The 13,468-nt window shown below is 44.7% G+C and overlaps 1 protein-coding gene across 1 annotated transcript in view; it reads right to left on the bottom strand.

Moving 5' to 3' along the window:
• The window catches only part of CLPX (caseinolytic mitochondrial matrix peptidase chaperone subunit X), a 360,248-nt gene that overhangs the window by 91,328 nt on the left and 255,452 nt on the right, over positions 1-13,468 (bottom strand). Inside the window, exon 10 of the mRNA XM_069222819.1 lies at positions 4,196-4,360. Coding sequence (XP_069078920.1) covers positions 4,196-4,360 — 165 coding nt within the window. The remainder of the gene's footprint in view (positions 1-4,195; positions 4,361-13,468) is intronic.

Raw genomic sequence — 13,468 nt, 5'->3', positions numbered from 1 at the left:
AGAAACAGGTGGCCTTGAGATTGAGAGCTCTTCATTAAGCCTCCCAGTTGAAGGAGTGGGATGACGTCCTTCAGGTTTCTAATGCAGAAATCTTCAGATAAGACGCATCAATTCAGGGTCTGAGATCAAGCATGGGTATGAAGGCTTTTTCAGGAAGCAGAGGAAGTACACCTCAATCCAGTTTTGTTCCACTGACACCACTTCTATGGCACTCTTTTGCAGTAGGGCGTGCACTTCCTTCTGAGGCAGGGAGAGGTGTTCCTGACTAAGAGTGTGATTCTGAAGTGGTTTGCTTTGGTGGGGTCGAGGGTATGTTTTGGATGGAACAGGGAGTAGGGGGAAAGAGGAGGGAAATGGGTGTTATGTAGTTTGAGGCAACAGCTGTGTTGGACCACAGTTAGGACCCACTTGTCTGACGTGATATCTGCCCAGAAAGAGAGGAAATTGCATAGGGACATGTTATTGGAGGAGCTTGGGCAGATGGAGTGGGAAGCACATCACTTCTGGGAAGTCGTAGCTCTTTTGCCTCTACCCCTGTTATTACCTCTGTAGGAGCCCCTATTAGCCCCTCCTGCTGATTTAGTTATGGTAAGCCTGCTGCTCACTTTGGTACGTGTGGAGCTGCTTGGAGGAGGTAGTCTTTGCCCCCCTTCTGGGCTGGTTTTTCCCAAAAGAAGTCTTTGTGCAGAGTGGACTGAAAAACAACAACGGATTTTGTTGTCTGTTTCTTGATCTTTTTGAGCATCTCATGAATCTAGTGCCAGAAAAGATGCCACTATCAAAGAAAGGTTTAAGAGATGATGTTCCTTGGGTTTGAAACCAGAGATACAGTCAGGCGTGGAACTTGAGTATGATACTTGTGTTGATGTATCTGTAGGCTGTGTCTGCGGCATTCAATGCACAGCATATGTTAGCGTTGTAGATTACTTTGCCCTCAAACACTATCTCCTCCCCCAGCTTCATGTATTACACAGAGAAGTGCTTAAGAAGCTCCTCCATCTCTCCCTACCGTACCTTGTGACAGAAGTACCAGTGAATTGGCTATTTGGCAATGGATTGGTGCTCCTACTGTGACCACTCTGTCTATTTTCTTTCTTCCCTTTATCTGGAGGAGGAGCACTGCTTGTGGCCTGGCGGCAGAACACTTGCAGGTGGTGTTTACCACCATGGAGGCTAAGGAAACCTGAATGTAGGATGAGTTGCAGAGGGCTTAAATGTCTTCTGTAACCAATGGGTGACCACTCCAGCTTTGAAAGTCTTGTTGATTCTGTCAGAGGCAGCTTTTAACATGCCCATGAGCCTGGTAAGAAACTGGACACTGCACTATGACTTGGGGATCATCTCCAGCAGAAAGTCATCCTCCTCTTGGGTGACAAGCATGTTAGCATTGTGGAAGGCTGCAGCCCTCCGTTTGACCTCCTGGAGTTCTGTAGTATCAATGAGGTAGGGGTGGGGTGACAGGGGAGACTCTTACTGGATAATTATCTAAGTCGTTATAACGATGACACTCAGCTGGTCATGGCAATCTCCCCAGATCCAAGATCAAGTCATCTTCAATCAACACCCTGTTGTTAAGACATCTAGCCTCCCCATGTATTCCTGGCAGGCTTCTCATATCTGCCACGACACACCTGCTGAATGTCCCCAAGATTCACAGGTCTCAGTGGGGAGGCCGCTAAAAGGCCTACATTGCTCCTGAACTATGCAACTCCTTACCATTGGAGTTACACGAACTGGACCATGAACTCCTTTTCCGCAAGGCCTAGAAAACGTGGCTGTTTAGGCTCTAGTTCCTCCTTCTGTTCTAGTGCTGGGAGGCCTTCTCGTAGCCATGCGCTATACAAGAACAACTAGAATAAAAGTTTGGACCATCTGGAGGGGTTCACAGTGTAATCGCCCCAGGGGTCATCTGTAGGATTCTCGCCTTTGAGATTCTCATATGCGATAAAGGTGCATGGGGGCTGCCTGTTGAGAATTGAAGGCAGATCCCTCAGATGACTCTGCATGGGCATGGTGGTGGTAGAGGAGTGGGAGATGGAGGTGAAAGTGGGCTATGTTTTAAGGGGACAATCCTAGTGGCTGTGCCCTAAGCTTCTTGGGTGTCAGTTCCAGACAGGGAGGCCTGGAAGAATTCTATCCCCCAAAAGAGTCTCCTTTTACGAGGGACCGGTTCAGAAGGTGGCTGTGGAGCCAGTGGAGGGAGTTTTGCATCGATTAGGACTGTGCTCTTGCCTAGCATCCAACTCTTGCTGAATTCGCTCTAAGATCGGACGCCTTTTTGTCTTTACCCCTAGTCGTTAGAGATCTGGATTTCTTCCTTGCCTTTGGATTAGAGGAGGATTTCAGAGCTTAGGAGGGCTTTAGAGCCAAGAAAGGCTTTGACAATGACGATGTCTTGAGAGCGGGCACCAAAGGAGCTGTTGGTGCCATCTTTGTGTGAGTGGTTGGGGCTTGCTGGGTGATGGGGTCAACATTCTTGGCTGTAGGCTAAGCGGAGTCTGCAAACCAATTTGTTAGTGCTGACCAAGGCCTGCAGGCCAGTGATTGTCCTCATCCTATACTAGGGAATCAAAGACAGACTCCTGTGGGGGCAGTGCTCTGCCTTGGCATGTTTTTTGTTGTTGTTGTTAATGGGACCTCATCTTGGCAGTATGAGTTTCGCAGGCAGAAGGTACGCTCACAACTCTGGCTGTGTTTTTTATATGAGGACCAGTCATTGACACTGGGACTTCCTCCTCTATGCGCTGGTCAGCAGAGTGGCTGGATGACAGTCTCTGGAATGGGTGGTAGTTGCGCTGCTGGGAATCCAGACGATCTAGGTTCATCATCTTCTTGGGCACCAAGGGGAACTTCTTCCTGGAAGATGTTCTGGGTGCCAGAAAGTTCTTGTTGATGTATCCTGTTGTGTGCCCCGCAACATTCACTTTGGAATCTAAGGGTCTTTTTGGAGTGAGAGGCAACACACAATGGGCAGGAGGTGCTATTATGGTAGTAGAATAAACAGAACTTACACACTGTGTGCTGAAGCTGCACACTGCAAGGACATTTGGAAAGGCAGCAAGGACAGTTCTCGAAGGTGTCCATTTCATTACCCTTGCACCATTCTAGGGCAACGGAGGGGTGGAAATGCTGATGGGCACCCAAGAGAGGGGCTAGGCCTTCGACATGTTACCACATCAACAGCAATCTTCGACACTACTGAAGTTAGCACGTCGGTACCAAGACAATCAAGACCAATCAATGCAGGGTGGTGGAAGAGTAGTTAAACGGGCCTGACGAAAAACAAGTTAGGAACATGACCATCTAGAAGCAGAGGCAGTGTGTGTCCTAACCAGATAGCAGTAAAAAAAAAAAAATATATATATATAAAAAAAATAAAAAATAACATGAAGTCTGTGCCCAGACGCATTGTACAAAAGGAGAAGTCACAACATACCTCGTAACCTAAATAACTGTTTCAAAGAAATCGACTTGCAAACTTCTGAGCTCAACACTAGATGGCAGGAATGTTAGGTTTGTGCACCTATATCCACACATACTATGAACATACATTTTCTTTACCTTTAGGTTACTTACCTGTAAATACAGTTCAGGCAAAACATTGAAAAAGAAAAACGATTCCGCTGATCAATTCTCACTGAAGAGATTACCTCCCACACCCCAACCCCCTGCATACTAGCACTCACCATTAAACTACCTCCAACTATTCTTGCACTATAATGACAAACTCCACCCCTTTACAGTGCGTTGCCACTTTATAGACTTGATCTATACATGTCTAATACTTTCAGTACTTAAGCATTGTTACCTCTCAGATCCACTTGCTTTAAATTAGTCCCTCATTATCATGCTAGGAATCCTTGGCACATTTAACATAGCAGTAATGAAAAAAATATGTTTTATACAGGAGCCCTGCCACCACATTGCTTGATATTTCCTATTGCTTTAAACAAGGTGAAAATGCAAAAAAACTCACTTTCATTTACTACCTCACTCCCACCCTATTTCAACCATCAAGACAGTCTTCATATCTGAAACCACATCTGGCCATACATATAATTATAACTCCAATTAGGAAAGATGATGGGTCGCTCAGGCCACTGGCAGGTGACTCTTCAGTAGTCAGAATTCAAAGTTTTTAAATAGATAGAGTATGGATGTCTAAGGTGGTGCATGAGAATCTGCAAATCCTTACCTTCTCATTCTTTCTCCGACTGATGATCCTATCCAGACCATTAAAAGCACCAGATGACACAAAGAGGATATTTGTTGTATCGACCTGTACAGTCTCCCCACGCAGTTTACGAGAGTTCTTTTCGGGAACATTAACAATTGTACCTTCAAGTAGTTTTAGCAATCCCTGGATAGATAAAACAAAAAATATTTTTTAAAAATTACCTCTCTTAATTTGTTGTCTGTGCTATGATTAACTGGTGCTGCTGCATCACAGATTTCGTGCATTTCAGCCCTTTCATAACTCATGTGGTGCCATATTACTAGTACAAGGACCAATGCAGGAATGACAATCAGTCTGTTCAGGAGCACATACACATAAGAGGCCATAAGACTACAAGACGGCCTCCTGAAGGGTATACATGATATACATAAATAATAAAAATATTATATCTTAGGTTGTAATTTCATTTGCAACTTGTGGAAACACATTACAAAAAGAAGATCACAAAAGAAGAAACAGCATAGACAAGACCAGGGCTCAGGTGAACAGCTCCTGAAGGAAGAGGTAAGCAGCTTGCTTGGAAACCCAGGACTCACTTTTGTTTAATTAAACGCCGGAGGCACAGAATAATAATACAAAACTAGCATTGGCAAAAATGATAGGTTAGGTGCTGGCCGCCAACCTTTTGTCTGAACGTATTTGTGTTCTCATGGTTTTGCAAAACTTCATTGTTGGGAAGGCTGCCAGGCCCTCATCAATCTATATAAAAAAAAACATTGGCTAAAAGCAAAAATGTTTTTTGGTCTCAAAGGCACACATTGCTATTGTAGTCCCTGAAAACTAAGAACTACTTTGTGTGTGGGTGTGCTCTTTGTGATAGGAAAGAATGTGTTCACTAACACTGAAGTATATCAATGGCTGAAGTGGGTTGACCCACTGCTCCTTGTCTTATGCTCTAGAGGACAAAAGGCAAACGTAAATTAAAATAACAGAGCAATAAAAAAAGAGGGTTGGTTTAAAGCCTGTGTATGTATATTATTATGCATATAATTTTAGTGAAATTGAATGATATTGTATAGCATCAGACATAAAAAGACAAATGCATTTCCTACTCCCATTCCATCCATTAGGGTAAAAAACAAGGTAGCCACTCTATTAGAGTGCCAGGGCATTGCCGCCTATTTAAATATAATATAATATAATATAATATAATATAATATAATAAACATATATATCTCCACAGCTGTGCTGTTTTTTCTGCTTGAGTAAGTGAGGGGGCAGGGCATGAGGACAGACTTAAAATGATTGCCAGCACATCAGGGCAGCTCATATGGGTTGCAACAATCACTTTAAAGTGCGCATGTCGGGTTGGAAGGCTGCTTTTCAGCGACGACATATGCACTAAATGCGTTGCCCCATCTACTCAATTAGTGAGCCGGGGTATTACAGCTGCAGGCTCCCGGGCTCCTAATAAGCGTTACCTTCACCTGCCCGGAAAGCGTCAAACGAATCATATGTTTTGAAACATACAGGTGCCTTTATCTACAAAATAGAGATTATGACAGGTACGGCACTAGAGGTCTAGAAATACATAGTTGCAGTGCTGAGATAATGTAAAAGGTGAAATGATTTATTTTCTGGCTCAAGGCAGAATTAATAACTCGGGACGTTTTCCTGTATTTCTTGTCATGAGGCAGAAGTACATGCCCGTTGGGGGCTACAGCGCCTTATTTGTATTCAATACTGTTAAGAAGAGCATCCTTTTTAAACGTGCAAACTATAAAAATAGCCTGCTGCATTTTGGATGGATTAAAGCAGTTATTGGAAGGGATGTTTGCAGTTCACCAACACTTTGGAAAACGTTACTGCTGGTGTTATTAGGAAAACTGGAAGATCCGGGCACTGCAAACCCACCACCAAAAAGCGGCTCAATGTGGCAGCCATTCAAATCGCTAAATGAAACAAAAATATAAAATCCAATGGCGGCTCCTTCGCTATGTGGGAGAGAGTTGCCCCCCTGCCAGAAGCAGCTGCAAAACGTTAAAACATAAAACGATAATAAACATAGTTTATTATCGTTTTATTTTTAAGGGCGGGGTTTGGTGATGACTAGCACAGAGGGGGAATGCACATCACTCCCCTCAGCGCACATGTGTGTTTGGCCGGCAGTCTCGTAGCAGCCAAACACACATGCGCATTTTGCTCTCTCTAACTTGGCACTGTGCTGCCGGGTTGGAGAGACCAGGCAGAGGTTCCCAGTCTGCCTGGGAGCGCCGAGCCAGGACGCTCTGGCCAATCCTAATGGTGTTCATGCTGCCAGGAGCACAAGAGCAGTGTCTGGATTGGCCGCAGGGCAGGCTGTGAGCCTGTGCCTGCTGTGGAGCCAGAACAGCAATGCAGCAGCAGGGAGTCAGGTAATTTTTATTTTTTAAATTAAATTGTTCTGTTTGTCGCTGCCCACCCCAGCGTTACCCCACCCCTTTTCCGCACTGCGAGCCATGACTAATAATATCATACAAATAATGCTCTCCAAAATTGAATCCTGTGGTGATTTCCTGTTTTCCCCCCACCACGAACAAATTTTAAAATAAGACTCCTGCATAAATTTTGAGGCTGATGTTTGTTTATTACATTTGTGATATTGATTATATTTTTCTTTGAAAAAAAACAGAACCATTCCCGGTGTGTCCTTTTCTGTAAGGGACAGCAGGATGGGATGAGCATTTCAAAAGATTAAAACTGGCACTTTTATACCCCTTCGACAGATAACCAGATTTATGTAGGTTGATGACGTTATAATAGGTGCTTACAGACACTCTTTAGAAGACAGCCTTTTGACAGGTTAAGAAAGTTTCAAGAAAAGCCAAACTTAATTTGGTACAAGTTATTTGTTTACATCTAACATTGCGAGACCACCTTTACTGCTTAATTTCTAAAAGAAAGAATAGTGGTCCAAACATTTCTTAGTATTCCACCATTTGTTCTGGAAAATTCTGTTGTTTCGGAATATTAAGGTACCAAATTTTAATTCCTTTGAGGCGGATTACGAGTGAGGTGAAAAAATATCCTGATAATATCTTCAGCACCCTCGAAATCAACAACACAGGAGTTTTTAGGTTACCTTCACAGAAGAAGCAGTTCTTCAGCAGTTCCAGGCATTTAATCCGTGTTGCAATAGATTCCTACAGCAGTGTTTTGATGCAAGGGATGAAGGATGCTGAAGAAGCTCTAAGAATGCTATAGATGTGACGTAGTCGATGGGAGTCTTTCTGCAGGGATTCCCCAGGCCACAATGATGGTGAGGGGGTCCTGATTGAAAGGTCGAGGTCCTACAAAGTCCTCTCCGGCCTGGCTGAAGTCCAGTCACCAATGGAATACCAGTCACCCGTTGTCACAATTACAGGCCAATCCTCCGTGGACCGATAATTAGCCTTCTGAGGGTCCAAGCAACTCTCCGACAGGACTCCCGGGCGCAGCAATCTTATGTGCAACTCTGTGCCTCAGGTCTTGGTTTTCGGTGCTGAATGGTTGCAGCTGTAGTGTCTTCAAGCAACCAACTTGCATTAGCAGGCTCCTTCAGCAGTGAAGTCCCTGTGCTGCAAACAGGAGGCCATTCAAACTTCAAACTGGACTACTGCAATGCCCTCTATGCAGGGACCAAGGACAAACTCCAGAAAAGACTGCAACGCATCCAGAACGCCTCAGCTTGGACATCCCAGCCACTGCCACATCACAGCCTACCTGAGAGACCTGCACTGGCTCCCTGTCAACAAGAGAATCACCTTCAAACTCCTCACCCACGCTTACAAGGCACTCCATAACACCGGACCAGAATACCTTAACAGACGGCTCTCCTACTACACCCCGACCCGACAGCTTCGCTCCACCAACCTTGTCCTCGTCAACGTCCCACGTATCCGCAGAACAACCACCGGTGGCAGATCATTCTCGTACCTCGCTGACAAGATGTGGAACACTCATCCAACCTACCTGCGTCAGTCCAAGGACCTCCTTACCTTCAGGAGACTTCAAGACTTAGCTGTTCAAGCAGTAGCAGCCCCCTACTCAGCGCCTTGAGACCCTCACGGGTGAGTAGTGCGCTTTACAAATTCCTTGATTGATTGATTGAACTGGCCCTTGGAGTTCTCTTGGCTTGACTGAGCTCTTGGGACAGCTTCTCCTTTAGCAGAACATGGCAGGGACAGTCCCTCTCCGCTAGCCACCAGGTGCAACAGCTACAGTCCTTGTTAGTGAAGTCTCTCTTTGCTGGTCCCTTGATGCAGCAGGGCAATCGTTTTTCAGTCCTTCTCCCAGGTTGGTTGAGATCTGAGGTCTGGGTGCCAGAGGTGCCCTCTTTATACTTGGAAAATGCCATCAGGACAGGATGCGGTTAGTAGTCATTGGGCCACCAGGTTCCCTCCAACCTGGTGACCACTTCCAGTGAAGTGCAGCATACATCTAGCCTTGGAAGCTCTATTCTGATCATTACCAAGATTGCAAGATCCCTCTCACGGTGTTCAGATCTCTATAGCCCACCCACAAAGTGTCTCGACCTCAAGGATACACGCCCCTGGGGAAACCTATCTGGCAACTGGTGTCTCACTCTCTGCTTCCTGTGCCAGCCTCTCTACATCATCAATGGAGCAGTCCTCCATCCAGTATTAAACACCTGCCCTTCAAAGGCGGCTTCATCTTCGAAGCCTGCCTTTTGGGGATAACACCTAAGTGGCATCATGCAGGCGGGAAGCGACACCTCCCTGGCTTGCAATCCCTTATTGGTCTCCTTCCCCAGAGTATTGGCACGTCTCTCCAGAAGGGCAGAAAGCTGTCTTGTGGAGCTGGCTCCACGTGACCCCAGGAAGGCACAAGCGTTTTTAAGGCAACAAAGTGGCAGATTTGCTAAAGCTGCACCCTGCAACAAGTTACATGAATTTGTCCTTAAGATACAAGTTGGGCTTAATGTAGTGAGTTATTTGATACCTGTGTGGGACAGGAGGTGAATTAAAGTGGATTTTTCAGCCGAATGTTCAGTAGCAAGTATATTTGAATATATATATTTTTCCAATCATATCAAAATCGAATAAATACATGATTGTGTTGAACTGTTAACTTAAGAGCAATTTCAAGCATGAATTAATCTATTCTTTATATACTGGGTACTTATAGCTGTGCTAATGCAGTGGGATAAGGGTACGCACAAATTTAAGGTTCAAAAGTTATTTCTTCATATGGTTGTATCTCCCCATCATTTCCCAATCTCCAGCAAGTTCAAAGGTTAATCCTCTAGGACAGTACAGTAAGACTGATCACTAACACTTTGTATTTCTTTCATATCTATCCACAAAATATATGTTTTTTGTATCTGTTCAAAAGAGTGTAATCTGGGTGCCTAGAAAGCTCTATTAAAATAGCATTAACATGTTAATGGCAGATACTCCTGGTCCATAGTCCAGTTACCAACTTGAGGCAGACATTAAGGTGCAGCTCATCCAAGTTATGTCCCTCATCATATAGAAGTCTGCTCTATCAGTCTTACGTGTGTGAAAACACCCTACTACTTAATCAAAGTCTTTGGGGACAGACTGGAGTAAGGTAAGTGTGATGTAGATGATAAAAGTGATGGAGTTTTACTTTTGCATTAGGTAACACTGATAAGTTGCAACATATCTCATCTTGGGCTGAATCCAAGCCTCCCTACGATGATTACTGGGTATTGCTGACCCAAAGAGAACACTGTCTACCTTACCTATTTTCACATCAGGGCAAGTTCTTAGAATAACAGATAAGTTATTATGAAACATCACACTGCCCACAACATCTTAGAGTGGACGTTCCAGCTAGTAGTCCTGTGATGCACGTTGTCGCAGTTTGACGAAACCTTTTGGTTCCTCTTTATATACGTGGGATTACTCCCAGCAAACTAACAGACCTCTTCTAACTTCAGCGCAGGTAAGGGGGTTGGGCTTCCTTTCCAGGACCAGAAGGTCGGATTTGGGCTAATCCTGCTACTTGCTCTCATTTAGGAACTTAGGGCCAGATGTAGCAAAAAGAAAATTTGCGAGTTGCAAATTGCGAGTCCATGCGATTCGCAATTTGCAACTCGCAAATTGGTATGCAGTACGGTGTCTCAGGCACCGTCTGCGAGTCGCTATGGGGTCGCAATGACCCACCTCATTAATATTAATGAGGTGGGTCGCAAATTGCGGCCCCATAGCGAGTCTAGGCACTCGCAAACATGGAGGCCTGCTGTCGTCAGCAGACCTCCATGTTCGTGACTGCTTTCTCAATAAAGCAGTTTATATTTTTTTATGTGTAGCCCGTTTTCCTTAAAGGAAAACGAGCTGCACTTAAAAAAAAAAAAAACGAAACCTTTAGTTTTGGTATTTTTTCAGGGCAGGTAGTGGTCCCTTGGACCACTACCTGCCCTGAAAAAATAGTATTGGGTCCATTCGCAAAGGGGAAGGGGTCCCATGGGGACCCCTTCCAATTTGCGAGTGGGTTACCATCCACTTGAAGTGGATGGTAACTGCGACACCCTTTGCGACCGCATATGCAGTCGCAAATGGTATTGCATGCCACTCCGAATTGCAAATAGGAAGGGAACACCCCTTCCTATTTGCGATTCTGAAATGCATATTGCGAGTCGGTCCCGACTCGCAATAGGCATTTCTGCATAGCAAAGAGGCATTTGCGCCTCGCAAACGGCGATTTTCGTCGTTTGCGACGCGCAAATCCTTTGCTACATCTGGCCCTTAGTAGGGTAGGGAAGAATACCAAGTGCAATAGTTTGACAGCATGGTGGGACTTTTATTGTGCTTCACTCTTCTGATTACCTCTACCATAACATTGTGTTTCATTATCCTTATAATCGCCATTCAAGTCCTCCGACGTAGAACACAGTTGCTAAAATAAAACATATTGAACCAAAACCCTGCATCTGTTGTGTCCTTGCAAGTGTGAGAGTCACATGTCTGAGAAAAAGGGATGGGACCCCCCTCCACCACGACTCCCCGAGGGGTCCGAGTGTCATGCAATAGGCTGCCGCAAATCACCTATACCCTCTGGTACTTGTTAGGTGCTGCTAGCTAGTCGGAAGGGGTTACGCTAACAGCTGTCACATGGAGTGGGATTAGACTTAGCCCCCATGCTCGGTGATGCTGCCGCCTAAAATCCAGCAGTCTCGTTAACAAAGCAAATATTTACATGGCACCACCAACATTGGTTAGGTACTTACTTTGCAGACCGCTCAAGTATCTCTATCTCATTACATGCAAAAGACATCCTAATTGTTTTACACGGAGACGTCCATGCTATTAGGGAATATCCTTCTCATCTAGATAGGTAGTACCTATTTGACGCTGTAGGGTGTTCAAGCTTGAACCTTTAAAAGGATTTCCCAATTGGTGTTCCCATCTCTGAACAATTTAATTCCTTTTTAAAATGGCGGATCAAAATAGGGTGGCAATTGCAGCAAACATGAGAGTCGCCCTCACAACACACTTAAGAAACAATGGCTTCAGAGATGAGGGGGGAGAAGTTACATTTGTTGTTGAGTCACACGCAGAACACAGAACAGATTTTTGTTTTACTCTGGGGTCACTTTTCCTGCAGCAGATGGGAACACAGACACATTTCTCCATTACACTGCAGCAAATGCACTTGCACAATATAGACCATACTCGTTTTTGGAAATACCACTATCTTATCAAGAATACCAAAATTGGCTTGATGGCACCCTACCCCACGTTCCACAGAATTTTAGGCTAGGTCCATTAAGTAATGATGGACCTACATGGCCAGAATTGGCTACCTATAAACTGCAGCCCATTGCAGGTGCAATGCCCGTTGCGGAAGTATGTCATCTATACACTAATTTTGCAGAAATATATAGAGGCTTAATACAATTTGTATGGCAGACTGTAAATACGGCCCCAGCAAGGGCTGCTCCGGCGCCACCACATGTGGCCACCACGGGAATAAATCCTGCTACTGTGCAGTCAATTATGGGTAAAATACCCACCAAACACGAAGATATTCGGTTTCAGCTTGCACAAAAAATGAGCACCTTGGAAGCATTATTTCCCCGTACGAGGCCCCAATGTGCTTGCCATTTGGGATGGTTCCTTCAGTGGACTACTGCACAACTGGGGTGGGGTGTTTGCTGCACCCTACACTACTGCACATGGACCACTGACACTTGTAAATCTTCCGGAAGTACTAAAACTATTTTAGGATGAACACGTGGCTGCCCCGGCCCTAGATCTAGGGATGCAATTAATGGGCAACTTTGCCACATATCCTCGATAATATTAAGTAATCTTAAAGGGGAAGCAGGAGCATTTGCAGTACGCCAAAGGCTCCAGGAAGTTCCTGCACAGGATCAGGAGACAGAGCTGCCAAAGATTATTGCTGAAACCTAATCAAGTACAGGTCGGGATAGTCTAGGGGCCTGACCAAGTAAACCACAACTACAAGGAAAATCCAATAAGGATTCTACCAAGCAAGCAGCAGATGGTTTTAAAAACACTGGGAAAACAAAAACAAAATAAAGATGATACAAAACAGAGAGGAGAAGCTACCCGATCGGACGCCTCTGAAAAATGCTACAATTTGAGAAACGGAGATAGTTTAAAAACTCCGAAGACACACTAATATATTGATGCACACCAATCTCGTTCCTTTTCTGACTCACCACATAGATGCAGTGAGCGAGGCAGGCGTTCCCAACAACGAACCGAGTACATGAAACCAGGAAAAGATTCACAACACTTATCTGAACCCTCCAGAAAAAAGGAAGTGAAACCTCACCAGAAAGCACAGTTCAAAAAGAAAAAGTAGCAGCAATTTCGGCTAGAAATGCCACACATAATGAGAACTATTGAAAATTAGAAGTGGACACTGACTCTGCTAGGCAGCGCAGCAGAGGTCACAATAGTTCGCCAGAATCTTCAAGAGCTTCTGGATGTGACAGCAACTAATGACTATTTAGAAGTCAAAACAGCAGACATGTGCGTCAAACCCCAATATACCCCTACCCCTCCCCCCCTAGATAGGATTTACAAATTAAAATTAAAAACTGAGGGAGACTGAGCAAAAAATTTATGTTACATTCTGGGAAAAACGAACATAGTGTTATGACATCCGATTGGCTGAAAAAGATTGCCCACCAGAATTTGTCTGTAACCTCCCAGTAGGTGAAGATGTAATTATGTCATCTTTCTGTGTCCTTGTTCATGAAGAATTAAGAGAAGCTTACACTAGAGATTTGGCACTGGCACAAGCCGCAGCGCT

This window comes from Pleurodeles waltl, chromosome 3_1, assembly GCF_031143425.1.
Source record: "Pleurodeles waltl isolate 20211129_DDA chromosome 3_1, aPleWal1.hap1.20221129, whole genome shotgun sequence".
Lineage (NCBI taxonomy): Eukaryota > Metazoa > Chordata > Amphibia > Caudata > Salamandridae > Pleurodeles > Pleurodeles waltl.
This window is presented reverse-complemented; position numbering and strand designations above follow the sequence as displayed.